This window comes from Canis aureus, chromosome 30 (genome assembly GCF_053574225.1).
Source record: "Canis aureus isolate CA01 chromosome 30, VMU_Caureus_v.1.0, whole genome shotgun sequence".
Classification (NCBI taxonomy): Eukaryota; Metazoa; Chordata; class Mammalia; order Carnivora; family Canidae; genus Canis; species Canis aureus.
In genome coordinates, this window is record NC_135640.1 from 22,045,209 (window position 1) to 22,071,230 (window position 26,022).

The window sequence follows — 26,022 nt, forward strand, 5'->3', positions numbered from 1 at the left end:
ATTTAATATATCCTAGAATTACTACTAAATTATTGCTATAAGTACTCAGAAAAGTGGAGCTCATGAGAAATGAGCATTGTTGATATTTCCAAAACAGAGTAAGGCTGACTGGGTCCTATAGGCAATATTAGGTTAATATATCAGTGCTAGGTTTGGTGCTAATTAGTTGTTTGACATGCATCCCTGGGACCTTGATTTCCATATACATGAATTAAGAAGGTTAAGGGAAGAAATTTGTGGGGCTTCATTATACTTAACCATGTAAAAATGCTTTTACTCAAGCATAGTCACATCCTACAATCCTAGAACTTCTTAATTGTCCTCCATGCATGCCTACCTGAGTTTTCATTATGAAATAAATAAGTTAAATTAAGGTCTACAATTTCTGTTCTGTTTTAAAACTTCATTGAAAAGAATTTTAAAATGCCATACTGGAACAAACCGAGAATCTTTTCATTAAGCTGTTTAAGATTTAGAATTGGTACTGAGTGACTGTAGACACAAAATGAATAAAACAGAGCTCATGCTTCATTAGAACACTGGGATTGAGAGAGATTTAAATCAAACCTCAACTTGAATTCAAATTTCCAAAAGATAGATGGAGAAAAATATCAAGATAATGTGAAATGCTGATGTATAATGACATGAGATTTTTAGTTATTACTGATTTCAAATAGGTAGAAAGCAATAGGGTAAACAAATGATTGTATATTGCAGTACAAATTGCATGTTCTTGTGATCTTCTAATAACATGAATACTTTAACACACACACACACACACACACAAAACATGCTTAGGATACTCTTTTTCAAGGACTAATATAACGAAGTACAAGTTGCTTTTGATCACAGAGGCATTTCTCCTTTGCTTAAAGGTATAGACATTGGTTGGCCTGTTTAATTTTCTGAAGTATATGTTTAGAATAAAGCTCACCAGCAAATTATACAGTATCTCTTATTTAGCCAGGATCAAAAAGAAACAATTTTCTTCGTAAAAGAATGTTTTGAGAATTCTTTGAACATTCCTTGAGATTGTTGTTGCTACCTGTTGATTAGAAGCTGGCTAGGTAAATCTATTTCAAAGATAATAAAATACTTTGTTTCAATTATTGAACCATTGTCTTAATAATTTTTGTTTTATGGATAGCTTTTAGAGCATGTGATCAATTTTTCCTTTAAACAATTAAACATTGAATTTTATTTTTCTTTATTAAGAATAATTAGAGAAATAAATACCCCTTGTTGACAATTTTATTAAAATATAGTTGGATTGTAGTTATGATGCCAATATATAAAGGGCAAAATGTTAACAGTTTTGACATATGGAAGTGCCTGCATATGTGTCACCATTATCTAAACAAACATTTACAATAACCTCCAAGGATTTTCTCAAGCGCCTTTGTAATCTGTTCTTTCATTCTCCTCCCAAGCAACTGTTAGTCTACTTTCTATCACTATAATTTAGTTGCACTTCCAGAACTTTATATGCATAAATCGTACATTAATTTTAATTTTTTACTAAGCACTTTCAGGCAACATACATTGATATGTTGACTATGAATAAAAATTTATAATTTGTTTCTGTCTTTGCATTGTGTGAATAAAACAAAGTTAGTTTATTTAGTCACCTGTTGATGGGCATTTGGTTGTTTTAAGTCTGGGCCTATTATGAAAAGCTCTTGTGAACATTTTTGAACATTGTGTAAAGATTTGTTCTTTATTCTGGAATAAAAATGTCTCTTTGAAGAGCAAAAGATTTTAATTTTGTTCCAGTCCAACTTATCATATTGGACTCATGATATTTTTCATGTTCCATCTAAGAAATCATTACCTAACCTATGACCACAAAGATTTATGACTAGGCTTTCATTTTATTTTATTTTATTTTATTATTTGTTTTAAAGATTTTATTTATTTGAGAGACCGAGCACAGACAGTGGGGATGAGTGCAGTTAAAGGGAGAAACAGACTCCCTGCTGAGTAAGGAACCTGATGCAAAAAAAAAAAAAGGAACCTGATGCAGGGCTCCATCACAAGACCCTGAGATCATGACCTGAGCTGAACGCAGTCACTTAAGCAACTGAGCCACCCAGGCACCTCTAGGCTAGGCTCTATTTTTAATGTTTTGTTGATTTGATTTTTGCATGATAGTCTATGATCTGTTTTGGATTCATTTTTGTGGAGTTAATATATATTATTTTTTCATACATATATCAAAATGACTCAGCACTAATTTTGACTTTCCTTTTTCTAGCTAAGGATTTGTCAATATTGTTGATATTTATAAAATACTAGCTTTGGACTTTGTTAATTTACATTCTTTGTATATAAATCTATTTTCTAGATTGTTGATTTCCATTTTATTTTCAATTTTTCCATTCTATATATTTTGGACTTGCTTCGACCTTTGATTATATTATAATATTTCCTTGAAGTGAAATATTAGGTCATTTACTTTAAATATTTCTTATTTTCTAATACCATATAAGACTCTGCATTGCCACAAAACAATACTTCACCACAATCCAAAAATAATAATATGTTATATTTTTATTGTCATTTATTTGAAAATGTTTTCTAATTTTTCTAGTGATTTCATCATCGGTCCATAGTTATTCGTAAGGATTTAATCTCCAGATATTTAGTGTTTTCCTACATATTTTGCTATTATTTACTTCTAATTTAATTCAGTTTTGTATAAAAATACCCCCTTAGGTCACTTGGGTGGCTCAGTGGTTGAGCATCTACCTTTGGCTCAGGCCATGATCCTGGGGTCCTAGGATTGAGTCCCGCATCAGGCTCCTCATAAGGAAACTGCTTCTCCCTCAGCTTATGTCTCTATCTCCCTCTCTGTGTCTCTCATGAATAAATAAGTAGAATCTTTAAAAATAAATAAATAAATAAATAAATAAATAAATAAATAAATAAATAAGAAATAAGAAATGAATAAACTCCCTTGTGTTATTTTTAGCCATTTTTGCTTATTGAGACTTATGCCCCAGTATATGATCTATCTCAACAACTACACAGTGTATATGAAAAGCATATATATTCTGCAGTCATAGAATACTGTGTTCTATAAATATCCATTAGATAGAGGTAGGTGACAGTGTTGTTTAAATCTTCTGTCTTTACTGACTTTTTTGTAGAGCTGTTTTATGACAGTGAGAGTTGTTAAAATCCTCTACCATGATTGTGAACTTTTCTCTCTCACTTTAATCTGTTGCTTTTTGCATCACGTATCTTTAAGTTCAGTGAGGCCATGCTCATTTATAGCTTGTATGTTGTATTCATTTTCTATTTCTGCTAAAACCAATGACAACAAACTTAATTGCTGGAAACAGCCCAAATACATTATTGTTCAGTTCTGGAGGTCAGAGGTTCAAAATTATTTTCACTTGAATAAAATGTCAGAAGGGCTGTGTTCCTCTATGGAGGCTCTAGGGCAGATTGTTTTCTGTCCATTTCAGCTTCTAAAATCTGCCCACATTTTTTGGCTCTTGGTCCTCTTCCATCTTTAAAGCCAGCGATGGCAGATGGAGTCTCTCTCACATCACAACATCTAATTCTGGGGCTCTTCTCACTTCTCTGTCTCTGACTTTCCATTACATGAGACCCACATTGGATAATCCGGGATATTCTTCTCAAATTAACATATTTAACTTCATCACAGCTGCAGAGTTCCTTTTGACATGTAAAATGACATGCTTGCAGGTTCCAGAGATGATGATGTGAATATCTTTGGAGGGGCAGGTCACTGTTTGCTCTCCCACATATGTTTTCCTCATGAATTATTTCCCTTATTTTCTCCACTAATCATTTGCCTAGAATTATTTTGTCTAATATTCAGATAACTAGTCATACCTTCTTGTTTTTACTGTTTATACACCCTTTTTCATTTATTTACTTTCTGCCTTGCTGTATTTTTATGTGAAATTAAAATGTGTCTTTTTAGGCGGCTTATGACAGAATATTGCTTTTTCATTCATACTGTCAATCTCTAACTTAACATTAGAGTGTTTAAAGTAGGAATCAGTGATAAGTGGACCAGTTAATAAATATTTTAAATTTTCATGATATAATCTCTATCACCTACAAACTATCTTAAAGGCTCATACATTTTTCTCTTACAAATGATTAAAAATGTAAAAAAAAATTCTTAACTGTAAGCATACATATAAGAGATCCTTGGAGTATATTTTGTCCATGGTTCATAGTTTGTCATAGTTCATAGGCTACACTGTTAAATTGAATGCTGTTATTGATATAATATCATTCAGGTGTAAAATTTTGTTTTCTACTTTTTCTCTCTGTTTTTTCATGTTCTGTTTGATTTTTCTTCATTATTTTTAGTTATATAAGATTTTAATGATTTATTTTAATTTGTATATTGGCTATATATTTGTATGTTGGCAATATATTTACTTTAATTTTTATGTTGGCAATATAGTTGTGTTTTTTTTTTTTTTTTTGGTTTGTTTAAGTGATTCTCTAGGAATTATAATACACAAACCTAACATTTCACAGTCTTACATTGAGGTAATATTTTGATACCTTATATTAAATAGAGGAGCTTCACAACCATATAGATACCTTTACACCTGCCCCACCACTGATCTTATTTTTTATTTCATATGCATTATATCTATATTCATTGAAATCTCACCAGAAAGTATGTTAAATTTCTATTGAATGGTCATACATATTTTTGGGAACTGAAAATAAAATATTTTAATTCACTTATCCATTCACCATTTATTTTGCTTGTCTTCATCCCTTAAGTTCCAAATTTCTTTTTGATAGTATAATCCTTCAGCCTGAAGAAATTTCTTCTCCATTAATTTTAGAGCATATATGTTTGGGATAGACTCTATTTTTTTTTCATCTGAAAATATTCTCCTCATCCCTCACTCCTGAAGGATATTTTTTTCCCCCTGGAAAGAATTCTGGATTGACATTTTTTTTTTAAAGTTTGGTTCCACTATCTTCTAACCTCCTTGTTTCTGATGAGAATTTCATGATTATTTGAATTGTGAATTCCTTATATGCCACATGTCATTATTCACTAACTACTTTCAAATTACTTTCTTTCTCTATTTTATTCTTAGCTCTGAATGGAATGTGTTAGGTGCAGTTTTCTTTGAGTTTTTTGTTTGGGGTGTACTGAGCTTCTTAAGTCTGTAAATTTATATTTCTCAATCTATTTGAGCAATTTGGACATTATTTCTTCAATTATTAGTTCTTTCCTAATCTTTTTCTCATCTCTAGGGCTTTGCTCAACTCATGTGAGACCTTTTGAAATTATCTAAAAAATCCCTGAGGTACTGTTCAGTTTTACACATTTTAACTATTCACTGTTCTTTAAATTAGGTAATTTCTGGTGTTTTCTCTTCAAATTAACAGAACCTTTATTCCACTATTTCCTTTCTGTTCCTAAGCTCAATCAGTGAGTTCTTTGTTTTAAAATATTAATTTCTGTTCCTGAATTTATTTGTTCTTTTTTTTTCTGTTTATCTCCTGACATTTTTTATCCTTATTCATTTTATGCATGCTCTCCTTTATCTCATTGAGCATAGTTGGAATAGCCAGTCCAAAATCTATAAATCTAAAATCTGATAGAATCAACATTTGGGTCATCTTGGAATACATTTGTTGATTGTCTTTTCCCTTTAGAATTGATCATATTTTTTCTGGTTCACTGAATGTCAAGAAATGTTGGATTGAGTCCTGGTTACTATAATTATTATGTTGCGCACACTGTAAGACTTTTGACAAACATCTGGAAAAAGAGTATTGAGCAGATATTCACTCCTAATTCTGTATTGCCTACTGTGAGCAGTGACTCAAATCTCAATTAACTTCTTAAAGCCTTTTCTATATAAATTTGTGCCTGTCCCATACATTCAAAGTTCAGGGGTTAGGTTGATTTCTGTGGTTTATTTTTTAATTTTTTAAAAAGATTTTATTTATTTATTCATGAAAGACACAGAGAAAGATGCAGAGACATAGGCAGAGGGAGAAGTAGGCTCCTTGTGGGGAACCTGATGCAGGACTCAATCCTGGGACTACAGGATCAGTCCCTGAGCTGAAGGCAGATGCTCAACCACTGAACCACTCAGGCATCCCAATTTCTGTGGTTTATGTGCAGAATTATGGTATCTCCTCTATGACCCCTATTTGGAATTGCCCCCTTGCTATTCATCCTGTATTGGCTTCTTCCAAGGAACTGCTCTATTTCTAGACAGATTTTAACTCCAGTATCACTGTGAAGCTCGACTAAGGCCTGCCCTTTAGACAAAGCCAGGAGAGAGAAAAAGAAGTGGGAAACTAATTTTGATTCCCTTCCACAATGTCCTTGATTTTGTTTAATCTACAGAAGTCTTATATAGTGACTTTTGTTATTGTTTTTGTGTTTTTGTTTAATTTGTATCATCTCTAAAGCTTTTAATCATTACTAGTAGAGGAAATGGACAATCAGATTTATACTGCCATTATGGAAGCAGAAATTTCTATATATTATATTCATATAATTTTAAATCACAAAAATATTTGGTTTCCCTAGTTTCCAGAATTGAGGTACAAATGTTTTAATTTCAGTCTTTTGGAGTGTTTAGTATATTTCTTCCTTTCACTTTTTTTTTCAAATTTCATGTTTTTGATTTTATTTTTTATAAATCATATGTTCTCAAATAAAGCATTATACTGATCAAAGATTATTTAAAATCCAAAGTCCTAAAAAGAAGTAGAGTTTCTTTTCTCTCTTTTACTACTTTGATCTTCTGTGCAATTTCATTTATCTATACACAAACCTTAATTATCCTGAAAAGTGTATTAAGTTCTTCCTATGTAAATCATTTCAGATTTTAAATTAAGAAATAGGATAGCTTTAGCTGAAGTTTAGAGTTAGATGTTCAAAGTTTTTAATAGTATCCCTTAGAAATTATCCTATAGAGAGATAATTCTAATTCTACTGATACAGGCTATATTTCATGTAAAACAAAAGAAAATATCTTCTATTTTAAGATGAATAAATACATTTAACGGTACATTCCATTGACATTCTTTTTCCATCTTTTTTTTTAAAAATCTCCAATTGAAAGGAGTTTTTCCTGCGGTTATAACCTACACACAGATGCTACGTATTAGCTATCTCCTTTTGTTTTCTCCTCCAGATGGATACCTTTTAAGTAGCCGTTACAAATTATCGATAAATCTCTAGAAGTCTAGCTTGCTTTGATTGATCCAAATTGTTATGCTATTTCTTCATATACTTTAATGAGAATTCCTTATTTTTCACAATTGAAATTACTCATGAATTCTAGGAGGATACAAAATATGTTGGAATCCTAACCCACTTTTCCACCCTTATATTACATTTAAGAATAAATTTTAGCTTTAGCATGATAATACTTTGTCTATCCATGTGGCTAACCTCTTCTCTATTGTATGTACATGAGATTACTACCTCATGGGTAATATAATGTATTAAAACTGAATCATAAAAATGCTTAAAGTTGATGAGAATTATAGTGGAAAATCCATTTATGCTAAGTTATGTAAATATGCTGAGAGATGAATTTTACCTAAATCAACATAATTATTAATCTTAATTCATTAATTGCTAAAGTTCAGATTTTATTCTTGTGATAGAAATAGAGGAAATGCCACAATGTTATCATTTGTCTACAGTAGTTAACATTATTTTGGGGTGTTGTTAAATGATCATTTGGAATATGTAACCATGGTCATAATTTAAAATATAGTTGGCCTGCTCTTCTCTTCCAATTATTTTCCTTGTAAATTAGTGTAATTATATTATGAAATTTGGAACTCTCTTTATATTTGTGATAACACTATTGTAACAAATCTTCATCTTCTTTCATATAAAGACTAGTAGAAATTTTGATTTTTGAATATTGCACCAATATAAGTACTGAAGCTTATTTCCTGGTAATTAAAGCCTATGTTGTTATAAGATAGGATGTTTTATTTAGCAGCTAAATTACAATAGCAATAAAACTTTTGGAACCTGATAGGCAATGCTATGATAAGTTATTTTTGTAAATAAATATTTATGAATGAGAATGGTAAGAATATTTTTATTCTGTTTAAATCAAAAACAGTATAGGAACTATGAAAACTACAAAGGCATTGCACAATGTTATAAAACACTGACCAGAACAATCTTCATTGCCTGACTCAAGCAGCTACAGTCTTATTTCTAAAAAAGAGTGAAAAAGAATCAAGCCGTTTATAATTGATACCAACTGTATTTACTGTAATAGCACTAAACTTAAAGTATTTAAATTAAACTCCCTTTTTAAAATATTCAAAACCTCTTTTATGTTTCTCTGAAACAGATTTCTTGGCTTCCTGCCAGTTCATTTTCAACATTTCAAAGGCATTACTTTTACTAAGAAACAGAAGTTCAAATAAAGTTCCAATTTATAAAACAAAGGAGACAACAGGCATGTGATTTGTGGCTTAATGCAATAAGCACCGATTACATAGTACATTTGATTGAAATTAGGATATCATTAAGCTTTGTGACTACAGACTCATTGCATATTACCTGTTAATTAGACTTAATTATTTTATGTGATAAATTTAACAGTTACAATGTAACAATGCATGTTAAGAAATAATGAATTTTTCATTTACATTTTTTTCTCATCCAGCTCTCTGCACCTGCTTTTATTTCTTGTTAGACTAATAGCAATAGTTATACTCATTTTTCCTGTGATATAAAAGCATTAGTAATATCAGAAACTGTTTAAGGATGTGGCAATATTAATTAATCTTATAACAGACTCATGTTACTTCCATATTTACATGTGTTTCATAGAATTGATACATCTTTCATCACATAAATTATTTCCTCACATTTTGCACTCTCAAGATAACAGTGATTCTGGTAGCATGATCTGCTGCATGTACAAGATGAGGTAGATAAAATGTGAATTCGATTTTAATATTTAAAAAATTATCTTAGTAAATACTTTGAAATTAGAAAACCTTCTTGGTCATAGTAGACACACACTTATATATGTGATTGAAATCTTGTATTATGATCCTAACTTTTATACTAACCATAATAATTTAAGCTGTCCAGACTCTAAAGAAAATGGCTTATTTGTAGAAATAAGTTGGTTCTAATGCTACCAACAGCTTAGGTTTTATATCCAGTATGATAATTTCAAGGACAGTATTTGAGAGGCATATAAAGCTTATACCTACATGCAGATGATAAGAATAGAATATTAAGAAAAAAAGTGAAAAATCTTTTACTGCTCTGCTGTATTTTTTTAACCCAAACTTTCCATGTATCTCCTGGGAAAATTTGAAATACCATGCTCCTCAAGTAAAGATACTATCAGTTATTCCAATCTTATTCCATTTTTGTCTATTTCTGATAGACATCATCTGATTCAAATAAAATCATGTTGAAATGTACTTCAGAGATTATGATGATAAATTGTTAAGGAATTTTAGGAAATATCCAGCTCTTGAGAGGATAAACCTTAGAAATGAATAAGCAAATATCAAACAAAGAAATAAAAATAGCCGTATCATATAGCCCCTGAATTTATCACTGCCTCTTGGCACTTGCTTAACTTAACTGCCCAGAAATAGTGAGCTCTACCTCCAGTTTGCCACAGTTGTCCATCCTTCCTCTGGATTGATTCCTTTCCCCAGGAATCCCAGTTCACACTAGCAAGTGAGTGTCTCAATTTGAGCTGCTATATAACAAGGTATCATAGACTGAATGGCTTAAACACAAACATTTATTTCTCACTGTTCTGCAGGCTGGAAGTCCAAGAACAGGATGCCAGTGTGGTCAGGTTATTGGTCAGAACATTTTTCTGGTTATGTCCTTATATGGCCTTTCCTTGATGCAAGCACAGACACACCTTCTATCTCCTCCTCTTTTTTTAAGGACCTTAATCCCATGAAGGGATTCTACTCTTTTGACTTCATCAAAACTAATTACCTCTCAAAGGTCCCCCCCACCTCCAAATCCCATTATATTAATGATTAGGGCTTTAACCTATGAAATTGGGGTGAGGTGGGAACCCCCTCATTCATTCCATAGCAGTGAACTTTCTGGATTTGACAGAGAAGATCACTTCACAGATGGAACTAGAGCACAAGTTCACAGAGTGAAGCTGTCCACCAAGATCTCCATCACAGGATGGAGAGCAGGGCCCAGAAACAATGTTCTCTTCTGACTCTTACAGGGCACTGCTCCCATTCATGAGAGGTCCACCCTTACAACCTCATCTACTCATCATCTCCCAGAGGCCATGCCTCCTACTGCCATCATATTGGGGAGTAGAGTTGCAGCATATGAATTTGGTAGGGATGGGACACAAACATTCAGTTTGTAACAGTGCTTCTCCACTTTCCTCCTCTTCCTTGAGACATGGTGCCAAGAGATTTACCTTGTTGTATTTGCCACTTTAATTCTTAGTCTGCGATAGCATGGCCACCAAAAGTTATGATATTGATTCTTGAAAAAGACCACCAAGGGCTTGAATCCAATGAGCCAGAACTCTGTGGCCATAAATCCTTTAATCTTCTAAATTCTATTCTTTAATTTCTTTGGAGCAGTGGCAAGGACAAGCTTTTCCTAATATTATCTATGTATTCTTGATATCTATCCACTGACTGAAGTCAGCTTTTGTTTGTGATGATTTGAAATAGATAGTTTTCTAATATATTGAGCTTTACAAAAATATTTGAATATATTAGTATTAGCAGCTTTCCTTACATTTTAATGAATCTGCTGGATCTAATCCTAGGATGGTGCTAATTTAAATTATGGAAACTTCAGTTTCCGGATTTGTACAGAGGGAGAGAGAGAGATGGATCTAAACTCATTATTTTATGAATTTAGGCATATTGAGGTTAGGATCTTAATTATATATTTTTTCACTCAACAGTATTTATCAGGCATGTAGTACAAACCAAGCACTTTTCCAGGTGTTGAGTATAGAGAATTAAACTAAGCAGGCAAAAATGACTTTATAAACCTCACCCTGTTTCAAGGAAAACAGATAATAAACAAAACAAAGTTGTAAAATATATAATATGGGACAGTGAAAAGGATCAAGGAGAAGAAAATAGAGCAGTGCAGTGAGATGCAGCTAATGCTATGATAATCAGACATAATAAACATCCCAGAACTCTGCGGCACTTGATAATAATTCCCATGCTCAAATGGAACCAGCTGATACAGGCAGGCTTTCTATAGGGAGCTCTGTGTCAAGCAACAAGGCTAAATTCCATTCTATGGATCCAATGACACTTGTAACCAGGCAGAAGAGGTGACAACTACAGGGAGGAAGCTGTCTTGTGACAATGACAGAGGCACAAGAGAACAAGCCCCATACCGAGAGCTGATTTCATGTGTCTGCTCATGTCACATCCAAAAAGTCATGTGGCTAAGCCTATCATCAGTCCAGCAGGAGAACACACTCCTACTGGGAGGGCTTTGGAAGTGACTATCTGCTGAATATATCAAAAGTATATACCCGTGAATGAAAGATAATTTTAAAATGATATTCAAGTTTGTGAAAACCTATGTATCTACAGTTTTTCTCTAAGTTGCTTCAGAATTGTTGTATCATCACATATCGAATAAGGAAAAACATAATTTTCACTAAGTTGTTTTAAAGATATTAAAGAAGTAAATGGTATTTTTGTATCTTCATTTAATGACCATAATAATTACTTGGGTTAATAATATTTATTGTATAACATTAGAAGTAATGTATTATTAGGGCTCTTCAAAGATGCAAAATGATTGAAGTGATATACAAATATTGCTATATATCTAGGTAACTGGAATCCATTTATGTGGATCAGCTTAGAAACTATTATAAAATAACATATAATTTAATGCAATTATAATTAAAAATGTGTCATAGAGACTATACAAATGAGCAGTAATAGAAAAAAAAAACACATAAAAGCCTCTTAGAAATGCAATATCATCAAAATATCCTGAAGTAGAAACTAAGATCAGATAATGTGGATTCTATATCCATACAACTTCAAAAATCTATGTAACTCATTTGCCTTACTACATTTACTCATATGGATCATTTTTAGTTGTTTGATTTTGTACAATGAAATATTCTTTCCTAGAATAAGTGGAGATTTTTCCAGTATAATGTAATATGCACAAAGCCAAAGCCAATTATTTTGAACATCTCTCTTTTTCTAAAGTGGGGTTAAAAAGAAAGTAAAAGGAACACATATTTGTGATTTTCTAGAAGCTCTCTGGGAAATCCCAAAACTATTTTTGTATGTAATAGGTATCCTTAAATCTTTATTTCTTTTTTTCTAAATTTAGAGTTTTATTTTGGGAAAGCAAAATCAAAAGCACTTTCACAGGTTTGTCCACCTGCTTGAATTTAATCAAATTGACAATAAACTATTTTAAAATAAACATTAGAGGTAAAAAAAAAATGCTTCCTTGGTCAAACCTTCATTATACATTGGTATTTTTCTTTCAGACTATGGTTTACAATGTGTTGTTTCAGTATTATTTTCATTTAATTCTCTACTTCCTAAACCCATTAATGTTATTATAAAACTGTAGATTATTTGTAATATGAATTTTGTACATAATAGTTAATACCAGCTGCTTGATACTTTTTGCCATATACATTCATTAAATTAATATTTATTAATGCTTACTATATGCTAGGCAGTATATTGGCCCTGGGGAAACCCAAATAAAGGATGCACATTTTTTAGCTCAATAAAAGAAACAGCTGAAGATGGAGATCTATGTCAATATTATTTTAGGAGAGACTGTACATTTTTTGTTTTTGTTTATTTTACTGTGATGCAGTGCTCTGAAAATATATCACACATGATTCATTTCTAATCATAGCTTGAATTACTTTTCTATTTGGCTCAAAATATTTTGCTATGTTATGTAAAAATAATTTAATTTTAACAATAGCTTCTCACCTCTTTAAATAAAAGAATGTTCTAATCAAATACACATTAAAAATATACATGTCAACATAAACAGCAGTTAAGCAGGAAGAAATTGTGATCTAAGTCCAATTAAATAATACAATGAGGGCGCCTGGGTGACTCATTCACTTGGGTAGTGGACTCTTGTTTTCAGATCAGGTCATGATTTCAAGGTCATGAGAGCCAACCCCACCTTCTGCATTCAGCAGGGAGTTGACTTGATTCTTTCTCTCTGTCCACCCCCCACACACACACTCACTCACACTTGCACACTCTCTCTCTCTCAAGTAAATAAATCTTATAAATAAATAAATCTAATACTATGATTCTTTGAGAGTTAAAAATATGTGATAATTGATACCAATTTTTATTCAAGACATTTAAAGGAAGATAGAAAAGGTTTACATAATTCCCTGCATTTCAGCCTTTCAACTAAGAGGCAATAAATATAAAGGTAAAGTAGTGATAATAATAATAATATCTAATGTAATTGCAACTAAATTTGTTCATTATACAACATGCTTAAACATTGATAGGTCATAAGCACCACATTAACTGTTATCATTATTATTATTATTATTGTTGTTGTTGTTGTTGTATTATGGCAATAATACTGAGAGTTTTTGTTTTTGGTTTCCATTATTGTGACCCAGACATTCCTTTATGCATATAAGCAACATTCTAGAATACACAATAATGCACTTTGAAATATAATAGTGAAAATGTTTTAGTTTGTTTTTGAAATCTTTTAGCTCATCAGTGTTTGATAAGTTTGGGAAAAGAATTAAACTTACTGCATATAAGATTAATAACCTAGACATCAAATTGAATCACTAGAAAAAAACTGTACTTTTAACTTGATAGGGCTTTCTTTTCAATTCTAATAGTAGTGACAGACTCCAAAATTATTTGACATGAATAAGCACAAATAACATAAATAACAGAATGTGCTATAGTTAAATTAGACTCTGAAGAAACTAACAGTATTGTTATTTATAAAACAACTGTAACACTGCTATATCCATATGTCCAATCAATCTTCTTTTGACAACTCAGAAATTTTTACCAAAGAGATCCACTCAAGCTTTCTTTCCTAAATGTCTATGTAAAATTGTGCATAATAATAATATAGTCCTTAAAATACTGCAGTTTTATAGAAAATTGAATTATATCAAGCATCAATAGAGGAAAAATTAACCATAGGTAGTAAAATACTTTTATTAGTATACATATGTATGGTTTAAGGAAGAGAAATATTAAGACAAGAAAAAGAAGAGTAGTAATAGAAATAATAATTCACTGTACTTGAAATCAAGCTTTTCTTATTAGTAATAATTATATCACTAATATTAGTCAAATTAAAGAGAACCCCAATGTGTGCTAAAAATCCTATATAAGTTTTATCTTCATATGACACTTAGGACTCCAGGGTCGTAAAATATGCTGAGGGTTATGCATTACTGGATTGTTCAAATTTGGTATAGAAAATGCACATCCAACACTATGGTTGGTTAATTGGCAATAAGCACACATCTAATTTAGTATTCCATGTAGCCACTAGAATTCCCATGATACATGGACTGAATCCAGTTAATTGCCGTAGCTGATTCCACCTATGAGTGAACATGCAGTAGAGCTGGGTCTATGAAATTATTAATTGAATTATCCTCTAAATGTGCCAAAGGATATATTAGTTTTTATTCCCTTGGTAGTTTCCCTCAGCATAAATCAAATGAGAAAATTCAGTGACTGAAAAAAAGCATCAAGGTGTTTTAGATATTAAAAAAACATGTGCAGTTAATTCTTAGTTAATTTAAGGGGCTGGCTCCTTCACAAAATAGGCAATCGGAATCTACAAAAGACAATGTATTAGCACAGAATTAATACAGGATTAAAGTCCTAAATTCTGTGATACTAGGAAAATGAAACGAATGTTGATATACCTTACCTTTTCTATTAAATGCAATGATAATATTTAAAATCTATACTTAACCTGGATTTTCATTCATTTATTTAACTGTTATTTACTGAATGTCAAATATTAATTCAGGTGCCATACAGAACTCAGAAAAGAAACAAGAAGCTAGTGCAAAGTGCTGAAAGCAGGAAAGTTAGGGATGGTCCTCACCATCCCTCATCCGTCTTAGGATGGATTGAGTTAACTCAGAGACAAAGTAGACGCAGAAATAGGCATAGGCCAGCTAATGTGGAACTTTATAAATCTTTTAAAAAGTTTTTGATTTAAGAAGTGTGAAGAGAATCTTACAGCAAGGATTAATCAGAATAGTGACGTTATCTTAAAATAGAAGCTGGTAGGCCAGGAAACCAGTAAGGACCAGCCTTCTAAAGTTAACCAGGTAATGATGATGGCCTCAACCAGGGATATAATAGTGATAACTGGAAGAAGTGAATGGTATTTTTATATGCTGTGATTTATTGGTGAGGAATAAATGTCAAACTTTTAAGAATATTTCACTTTATTGTGTTTCTTAAAAATCTAATATTAAATAAAAAGAATTTGAAAATTTTGTGCCAGAAAGTATGATGATTAGAAGAGGGGGTGGTATTTCGTGGTAGTATAGAAATTATTTGGAGAGTGTGTGAGACAGATTCGCTATATGATTTTCAAAGTCAAATCATGATTTTCAAAGTCAAATTTATTTTTCATCGATTTTAAATCTTACCCTCTCATATGCCTTTCAATTTGATTCACAAAATGGATAGTGTATAGTGTGTGTGTATAGTGAGTTGCCTGATTCTGTTATTCATGAACCTTTGGAAATTCAGGTCAAGGATTTTTATAGATCAGATCCCAGAGCCTGTGTGTTGTGTTTTGTTATCAGCTCCAGCCTGCTCATGAGCAAGCAGAATTCAGGAATCCAGGCCAGCACCCAGCGAGAAGTAAGACTTTACTTAGGTCACAGGTACCAATCACAGATAAACCATGTTCAGAAAAAAGCCTTCAGAAACTACGAGAGAATGACAGGAGAAAAGTGAAAAGCTTGCATTAAGCAAATAATCCAGGAGGGAAGTTTCGTGCAGTGTCAGGAATGCTGTGATGAGTGCTGGCTGCACATTCAGCCCTAAGTCTCAGCCATAAGACAAATAATAAGGCAAAATAAGAAAACACATTTACCAAACAAGAGTAACTTGGCACCAAGTCTGAAAAGTTTCTTTAATGTCTCCTGGTACTCCTGGAACATGCTTTTCCTGATCCCCACTTTGAGGAAATGACAAAATCAGATACTGACACACTCTGCTGTTTCTTCTTATGCTGGCAAATTTAAATTAGAGATTCAGTTAAGGTCATGGACATAAGTACTGTTGAAATGTCCTAGCTCAGCTACCATTTAATTAAACATAAATAACTTCTCTTTAGAGATCTTCCTGTTGTGATAATAGCTAGGAGAACACAGATCCTTGATTTTTAAGGTCTGTTTTCATTTTATATTCGGTTTTACATGTTCTCCTTCTCACAGTCTGTGCAATCATATATATAGTTTTATTAATCATATTCATAAGTAGAATATATGGAATCCTGAAAATCATGTGCTTCCTAGTATTTTCACCACCAAGGAACTCATGATTTTCTCTCATGCACTCTTCAGTTTTTTAAAGATATTAACTTATTAAAATGATATTTAGTAAGAAGGCTTATTCTTCATTTGTATTATATGTGTACATATATATGTAATTACATGTATGTGTGTACAGTAAACTACCAGCCATGAGATAATTAACTATCCTGAAGTATTTATAATTCTAAGCAAAAGCAAATGTCACTTTTATATGGTCCAATGCCTCTTTATATATGGTAAATATTATAACCCTCTTTCTATATTTTTAATTTGTCCAAGACATATTTTCTGTGTTAGTAAACTCCTAGAGTTAAAGAAACAAGTTCAACTATTAGTTCTAGAAAGAAAAAAATTAAAAACCCAAAGCTCAAATTAATAAACAGAAAATTAAGGGGACATAATTGCTATCTGGCATCATTGGGACCTGAATCCAATAGAAGGCCTGACACTATTTTGAATATTTTATTATTGTTATTATTATTATTAATTATTATGTATTATATAATAATTCTAATATAATTATATTCACTTATAAACAGTAACTGCAAATTTCTGTCTTCTATTATAGTTCAGCCTCCAGTCTGTGTGTGTGTGTGTCCAGATTCTTATTGTCAGGCTTGATGGGAAGATTCAAGGTTCAGTGCTAATACCTTTGAGACAAGAACCTTACCCATTCCACTTCCATTGCACTACATATTGCCTTCATTATAGTTATGTATTTTTGCATCTTCCTGATCCACTAAGATAGGATTCCCTGCTGTCACGAATCCCCCACATTTTAATAGAATTTAGCATAAAATAGACAAACAAAAATAATTTGGGTAATTAGTGCAGCAGCCACCCCTCCCAGAGCAGTGCATTAGAATATTTAAGAGGAAGCTTTAGACATCTGATTTTTTTTTCCCCACAAGCTCAAAATATGATTTGATGGATAGCCAGGTTGGCAAAACTTTTATACCTAAACAGTTAATATCCACACTTACTAGTGGTAGCTTTGTGTCAGTGGGCATAAATTACTGTTTAAATCTTAAGCATATTACCTCATGTGCAGTAGCTACAGTTTTTGAAATATGAAAATGAAGCCACTTATGAGTTATTCCAAATAATATTTCTCAACAAATAAAACAGATTGCTTAAAATCTCCCTGAAATGATACATATATGTTTGCACTAGAGCAAATACACAGACACACACATGTAAGTTTGTAAGGCTTGTAAGTTCACTAAGACTAAAAAAGTATCAAAAGTAGAATTACACTGTTGAAAAGATACAGAATGAGAAAGATACCAGTATATATGTTTGCTATTTTTAGAATATGCAATTTTATGTTCACTATTTTTGGGATATTTTAGAAAAATATCCTCTATCTTAGCAGTTACATTTAGTATTTTTTTGCTATATCCTATAAGTGATATTTTTAATAACAAAACCCCATGTTTTTCATTATATTCTAAAATAGTCTTTTATTAGAGGCAATATATGTGCAAGTGTATTGACATACAAAAATAATCTATAAATCATAATTATCAGATTTAGATATGAAGAGAGCATATTCAAAATGTCAGTTTCATAGCACATGTTAGTAATTATAATGATAGAAGCAATGTAACATATTTTCAACTCTTAATGTTTTGAAAAGTAATAACAACCTACTTTCTTCATAAATGTCCTAATAGGAAGTTGAATATCAAGCTCAACTTTGGAAATTCCAATGAATTTTCCTTATATAAAAATTACATAGTATATGCATTTTGTATAGATTATTTATTTTAGACAGAGACAGCATGGGGGAAGGAAGGGCAGAGGGAGAGGGAGAAACTCCCCTCTGAGCATGAAGTTGGAATAGGGGCTTGATCTCAGGACGCTGAGATCATGACCTGAGCCGAAATCAAGAGTTAGACACCCAACAGAATGAGCCACCCAGGTGCCCTAGTAAATAAAAAAATATAATTTAAAAAGTGTTAAGAAACAATCATTACATTTTAAGGCACTAGTAAATATGCTCATTTGGGGATTAAATGTATTCTTTATTGAGATGTTGAATGATATCTTCCATTTATGTTAGGAATTTTAATGCAAGACTTCATTTATTATGGATCAAGAGCAAAAGTGCTGTGGCTAGCTTATTCATAATTTCTTAACCATGAGAGGGCCAGACAGCAAATTTTGAGATTACTTTGAAATATCAATTTATATATAAGCAGCAACCAAACAAATTTTATACACTACTTTAATATATCTTATTATTCAAAATGAAAAGTATGTTCAAATTTCCACACTGGAGCTGAGGGGATTACCTTTGACTTTGATATTGAAACAGTGAATTAATTTTTCTCCCTATTTGCAATTTTAGTAAACTTCTAGTTTATTATTTTAGTTTTTTGTGTCCTGATGCTGATAATGATGTATCTATAAGTTCTTTCAAGTTACCTCAAATTATAAAATAAACTTGAAAGAACATATAAACTTCAAGAAGGTGGGGAACCTTGTCTTTCATGTTCATCATTCGATCCCCATATGCAGAAGAGAATGCAAGTTGAAATCAGGAAATATTTATAAGATGTAAATTCTACAACGAAGCAAAATATACTTTATTGTCTTCTTGTCCTTGCTTTTATTTTCCTTCTTCTTTTCCTCCTCTCTTTCCTTCATCCTTTACTCCTTCTTTTTCTCCCCACTCCAGATTTCATTATTCTCTATTAACCTTAATGTGAGATTAACTTTCCTGAGTTTTTATCCAAGAACTATTTATTCAAGGATATATTGCTTAAATGCAATTCTAACCGTAAAACCATTAGTGCAGAAAATGACTGCTCTGATCCAGAATACATTTATTCTTACATCATAGCTTCTCATACATGAACAGAGAAATTGGAGAAGTGGTCATGATTTAAATCATTTCATTTTATTGGCATCACCTGGACATAAGTGAGTGTGCACTCGTTTCCATCAAATTTTTTTTCTAAACCGCATACATGTTTCTTTTATTGCTTAAATATAGCATACAGGAGTAATAAATATTTCCTTGATTACTTGGTATAATCACTTCAAACTTTAATTTTCTATTAATGATCTTTAGGAATGAGTCTCTGAAAATGTACTTAGTTATTAATAGAATAACTGTCATAACATGATCATAAAGAGCCAAAAGTCTATGGGTTGGCTCTGCCACCACCTTCCCAAATATCCCAGAATCAAGTTTCTTGTATGTGGAACAAAGATTTGTAGATGACTCTCATGTTCCTTTTCAGATATTAGATGCTATGAGATCTGTCTAGTTCTGCCAAACTTGAAATGACCATGTACACAAAAGACAAGTTTAATTTTGTTCATAGGTAAATACAATAAATACAATAGGTAAATACAATAAATACAAAGATCTCTTCACGTAACGAGAACTTGGTGAATTCACACACAGTTGGGTGTTAATCTTTCATATCTCCTCCTCTGAAAGTCTGGTTGGGGTAAATTTCTTTTTTTTTTTTTTTTGTTCTAGTATTTGTAGTTTCATATTTTGTTTTAAAATTAATAATACAAATGCAGCTAGTTTTGGTGTGGGGATGAGGTAGGAATACATTCAATCTCTAACTCACTATTTGTTGTTTTTTATTTCTTTTTTTTAATTTATTTTTTATTGGTGTTCAATTTACCAACATACAGAATAACCCCCAGTGCCCGTCACCCATTCACTCCCACCCCCCGCCCTCCTCCCCTTCTACCACCCCTAGTTCGTTTCCCAGAGTTAGCAGTCTTTAGGTTCTGTCTCCCTTTCTGATATTTCCCACACATTTCTTCTCCCTTCCCTTCTATTCCCTTTCACTATTATTTATATTCCCCAAATGAATGAGAACATATAATGTTTGTCCTTCTCCGACTGACTTACTTCACTCAGCATAATACCCTCCAGGTCCATCCATGTTGAAGCAAATCGTGGGTATTTGTCATTTCTAATAGCTGAGTAATATTCCATTGTATACATAAACCACATCTTCTTTATTCACTCATCTTTCGATGGACACCGAGGCTCCTTCCACAGTTTGGCTATTGTGGACATCACTGCTATAAACATCGGGGTGCAGGTGTCCCGGCGTTTCATTGCATCTGTTATCTTTGGGGTAAATCCCCAGCAGTGCAATTGCTGGGTCGTACGGCAGGTCTATTTTTAACTCTTTGAGGAACCTCCACACAGTTTTCCGGAGTGGCTGCACCAGTTCACATTCCCACCAACAGTGTATGAGGGTTCCCTTTTCTCCGCATCCTCTCCAACATTTGTTGTTTCCTGCCTTGTTAATTTGCCCCATTCTCACTGGTGTGAGGTGATATCTCATTGTGGTTTTGATTTGTATTTCCCTGATGGCAAGTGATGCAGAGCATATTCTCATGTGCATGTTGGCCATGTCTATGTCTTCCTCTGTGAGATTTCTCTTCATGTCTTTTGCCCATTTCATGATTGGATTGTTTGTTTCTTGGGTGTTGAGTTTAATAAGTTCTTTATAGATCTTGGAAACTAGCCCTTTATCTGATACGTCATTTGCAAATATCTTCTCCCATTCTGTAGGTTGTCTTTGAGTTTTGTTGACTGTATCCTTTGCTGTGCAAAAGCTTCTTATCTTGATGAAGTCCCAATAGTTCATTTTTGCTTTTGTTTCTTTTGACTTCGTGGATGTATCTTGCAAGAAGTTTCTGTGGCCGAGTTCAAAAAGGGTGTTGCCTGTGTTCTTCTCTAGGATTTTGATGGAATCTTGTCTCACATTTAGATCTTTCATCCATTTTGAGTTTATCTTTGTGTATGGTGAAAGAGAGTGGTCTAGTTTCATTCTTCTGCATGTGGATGTCCAATTTTCCCAGCACCATTTATTGAAGAGACTGTCTTTCTTCCAATGGATACTCTTTCCTCCTTTAGCGAATATTAGTTGACCATAAAGTTCAGGGTCCACTTCTGGGTTCTCTATTCTGTACCATTGATCTATGTGTCTGTTTTTGTGCCAGTACCACACTGTCTTGATGACCGCAGCTTTGTAGTACAACCTGAAATCTGGCATTGTGATGCCCCCAGATATGGTTTTCTTTTTTAAAATTCCCCTGGCTATTCGGGGTCTTTTCTGATTCCACACAAATCTTAAAATAATTTGTTCTAACTCTCTGAAGAAAGTCCATGGTATTTTGATAGGGATTGCATTAAACATGTAAATTGCCCTGGGTAACATTGACATTTTCACAATATTAATTCTGCCAATCCATGAGCATGGAATATTTTTCCATCTCTTTGTGTCTTCCTCAATTTCTTTCAGAAGTGTTCTATAGTTTTGAGGGTATAGATCCTTTACATCTTTGGTGAGGTTTATTCCTAGGTATCTTATGCTTTTGGGTGCAATTGTAAATGGGATTGACTCCTTAATTTCTCTTTCTTCAGTCTCATTGTTAGTGTATAGAAATGCCACTGATTTCTGGGCATTGATTTTGTATCCTGCCATGCTACCGAATTGCTGTATGAGTTCTAGCAATCTTGGGGTGGAGACTTTTGGGTTTTCTATGTAGAGTATCATGTCATTGGCAAAGAGGGAGAGTTTGACTTCTTCTTTGCCAATTTGAATGCCTTTAATGTCTTTTTGTTGTCTGATTGCTGAGGCTAGGACTTCTAGTACTATGTTGAATAGCAGTGGTGAGAGTGGACATCCCTGTCTTGTTCCTGATCTTAGGGGAAAGGCTCCCAGTGCTTCCCCATTGAGAATGATATTTGCTGTGGGCTTTTCGTAGATGGCTTTTAAGATGTTGAGGAATGTTCCCTCTATCCCTACACTCTGAAGAGTTTTGATCAGAAATGGATGCTGTATTTTGTCAAATGCTTTCTCTGCATCTAATGAGAGGATCATATGGTTCTTGGTTTTTCTCTTGCTGATATGATGAATCACATTGATTGTTTTATGGGTGTTGAACCAGCCTTGTGTCCCGGGGATAAATCCTACTTGGTCATGGTGAATAATTTTCTTAATGTACTGTTGGATCCTTGGCCAGTATCTTGTTGAGAATTTTTGCATCCATGTTCATCAGGGATAGTGGTCTGTAATTCTCCTTTTTGGTGGGGTCTTTGTCTGGTTTGGGAATTAAGGTGATGCTGGCCTCATAGAACGAATTTGGAAGTACTCCATCTCTTTCTATCTTTCCAAACAGCTTTAGGAGAATAGGTATGGTTTCTTCTTTAAACGTTTGATAGAATTCCCCTGGGAAGCCATCTGGCCCTGGACTCTTGTGTCTTGGGAGGTTTTTGATGACTGCTTCAATTTCCTCCCTGGTTATTGGCCTGTTCAGGTTTTCTATTTCTTCCTGTTCCAGTTTTGGTAGTTTGTGGCTTTCCAGGAATGCATCCATTTCTTCTAGATTGCCTAATTTATTGGCGTATAACTGTTCATAATATGTTTTTAAAATCGTTTGTATTTCCTTTGTGTTGGTAGTGATCTCTCCTTTCTCATTCATGATTTTATTAATTTGAGTCTTCTCTCTCTTCTTTTTAATAAGGCTGGCTAATGGTTTATCTATCTTATTAATTCTTTCAAAGAACCAACTCCTGGTTCTGTTGATCTGTTCCACAGTTCTTCTGGTCTCGATTTCGTTGAGTTCTGCTCGAATCTTTATTAACTCTCTTCTTCTCCTGGGTGTAGGATCTATTTGCTGTTTATTCTCTAGCTCCTTTAGGTGTAAGGTTAGCTTTTGTATTTGAATTCTTTCCAGTTTTTGAATGGATGCTTGTATTGCGATGTATTTCCCCCTTAGAACTGCTTTTGCTGCATCCCAAAGATTTTGAATGGTTGTATCTTCATTCTCATTAGTTTCCATGAATCTTTTTAATTCTTCCTTAATTTCCTGGTTGACCCTTTCATCTTTTAGCAGGATGGTCCTTAACCTCCACGTGTTTGAGGTCCTTCCAAACTTCTTGTTGTGATTTAGTTCTAATTTCAAGGCATTATGGTCTGAGAATATGCAGGGGACGATCCCAATCTTTTGGTATCGGTTCAGACCCGATTTGTGACCCAATATGTGGTCTATTCTGGAGAAAGTTCCATGTGCACTTGAGAAGAATGTGTATTCAGTTGAGTTTGGATGTAAAGTTCTGTAGATATCTGTGAAATCCATCTGGTCCAGTGTATCATTTAAAGCTCTCGTTTCTTTGGAGATGTTGTGCTTAGAAGACCTATCGAGTATAGAAAGAGCTAGATTGAAGTCACCAAGTATAAGTGTATTATTATCTAAGTATTTCTTCACTTTGGTTAATAATTGATTTATATATTTGGCAGCTCCCACATTCGGGGCATATATATTGAGGATTGTTAAGCCCTCTTGTTGGATCGGGGTAAATTTTAGTTTATCTGATATAAGGATGGCTACCCCTGCTTTCTTTTGAGGACCATTTGAATGGTAAATGGTTCTCCAACCTTTTATTTTCAGGCTGTAGGTGTCCTTCTGTCTAAAATGAGTCTCTTGTAGACAGCAAATAGATGGGTCCTGCTTTTTTATCCAGTCTGAAACCCTGTGCCTTTTGATGGGGTCATTAAGCCCGTTCACGTTCAGAGTTACTATTGAGAGATATGAGTTTAGTGTCATCATGATATCTATTCAGTCCTTGTTTTTGTGGATTGTTCCACTGAACTTCTTCTTAGAGGGGAATTTTAAGAGTTCCCCTTAAAATTTCTTGCAGAGCTGGTTTGGAGGTCACATATTCTTTCAGTTTCTGCCTATCTTGGAAGCTCTTTATCTTTCTTTCTATTCTGAATTAGAGCCTTGCTGGATAGAGTATTCTTGGCTTCATGTTCTTCTCATTTAGGACCCTGAATATATCCTGCCAGCCCTTTCTGGCCTGCCAGGTCTCTGTGGAGAGGTCTGCTGTTACCCTAATACTCCTCCCCATAAAAGTCAGGGATTTCTTGTCTCTTGCTGCTTTAAGGATCTTCTCTTGATCTTTGGAATTTGCAAGCTTCACTATTAAATGTCGAGGTGTTGAACGGTTTTTATTGATTTTGGGGGGGGGGGGATCTCTCTATTTCCTGGATCTGAATGCCTGTTTCCCCTTCCCAGATTAGGAAAGTTTTCAGCTATGATTTGTTCAAATACATATTCTGGCCCTCTGGGCGCCCTCGGGAACACCAATTAAACGTAGGTTTTTCTTCCTCAGGCTGTCGTTTATTTCCCTTAATCTATCTTCATGGTCTTTTAATTGTTTGTCTCTTTTTTCCTCAGTTTCCCTCTTTGCTATCAACTTGTCTTCTATGTCACTCACTCATTCTTCCACCTCGTTAACCCTCGTCCTTAGGACTTCTAGTTTGGATTGCATCTCATTCAATTGATTTTTAATTTCTGCCTGATTAGCTCTAAATTCTGCAGTCATGAAGTCTCTTGAGTCCTTTATGCTTTTTCCTAGAGCCACCAGTAGCTGTATAATAGTGCTTCTGAATTGGTTTTCTGACATTGAATTGTAATCCAGATTTGTAACTCTGTGGGAGAGAGGACTGTTTCTGATTCTTTCTTTTGAGGTGAGGTTTTCCTTCTAGTCATTTTGCTCAGTGCAGAGTGGCCAAAAGCAAGTTGTATTGGGAAAGGGAGAAAAAGAGAGAAGAGAAAGAGGGAAAGAAAAGAGAAAGAGAAAAAAAAAGGAAGAAAAAAAAAGAAAAAGAGAAAGAACGGGAAAAAAGGGGTGGGGGAAGGAAACAAATGAAAAAGCAAAACAAAACAAAACAAAACACAACAAAACAACAAAAAAGAAAGAAAGAAAGAAAGAAAGAAAAATGAACCACGGGGGGAGTATCTTCTGATTCTGTGTACTGTAAGTCCCTTGGCTTCTCCTGGAACTTGTCCGTCTAGCTGGTCTTCTGGGGGAGAGGCCTGTTGTGCTGATTTCCAGGTTCGCACTTGGGGGAGCTGCTGTGCCCCTGCCTGGTGCAGGGCTCAGTGGGGGTTGTTTACCCCGTGAGGCCCCAGAAGGAACAACCGCAGTGGCGGGGCCAGCTCTGCAGCCCTGGAGTCAGCCCCCCGCAGTAGCTCCGGAGCTCTCCGTCTGCAGGGCCTGGAGGCTCCAGGTGGGGCCGCTGATCTGCTCAGCTGGGGCAGGAGCGTCCTCGCTGTCCTGGGCCCTCCCGGCCTCTGCCTGTCCGATGGGAGGCCGGATCCTGGGCTGTGTCCCTGTGCCCTGTGCTCCGGGGCCTGCGCTGTTGGATTCTCGCTCCCGCCGCTGAGCCCCCGCCCCCCCGAGCTGCTCCCGCCCCGCAGCCCCCTCCGTGGAGCCGCCCCGAGCCCCCCCGAGCTGCTCCTGGAACCGCGCAGCCCCCTCCGCACGGAGCCTCTTTCTCTGCCCGAGCCCCCCCAGCTGCTCCCGCCCCGCAGCCCCCTCCGCGGAGCCGCTCCCGCCCCGCAGCCCCCTCCGCGGAGCCGCCCCCGAGCCCCCCCTCGCCCCCCGAGCTGC

General features: G+C 34.2%; 1 protein-coding gene across 3 annotated transcripts in view; it reads left to right on the forward strand.

Annotated features, from left to right (window-relative positions):
- The window catches only part of NCAM2 (neural cell adhesion molecule 2), a 515,691-nt gene that overhangs the window by 379,039 nt on the left and 110,630 nt on the right, over positions 1-26,022 (forward strand). Inside the window, exon 10 of one of the 3 annotated variants that reach the window (XM_077878866.1) lies at positions 8,361-8,468. The exons of the other annotated variants lie outside the window; for them this stretch is intronic. Within the exon in view, the coding sequence (XP_077734992.1) occupies positions 8,361-8,468 (108 nt within the window). The remainder of the gene's footprint in view (positions 1-8,360; positions 8,469-26,022) is intronic. 3 annotated transcript variants of the gene reach the window in all.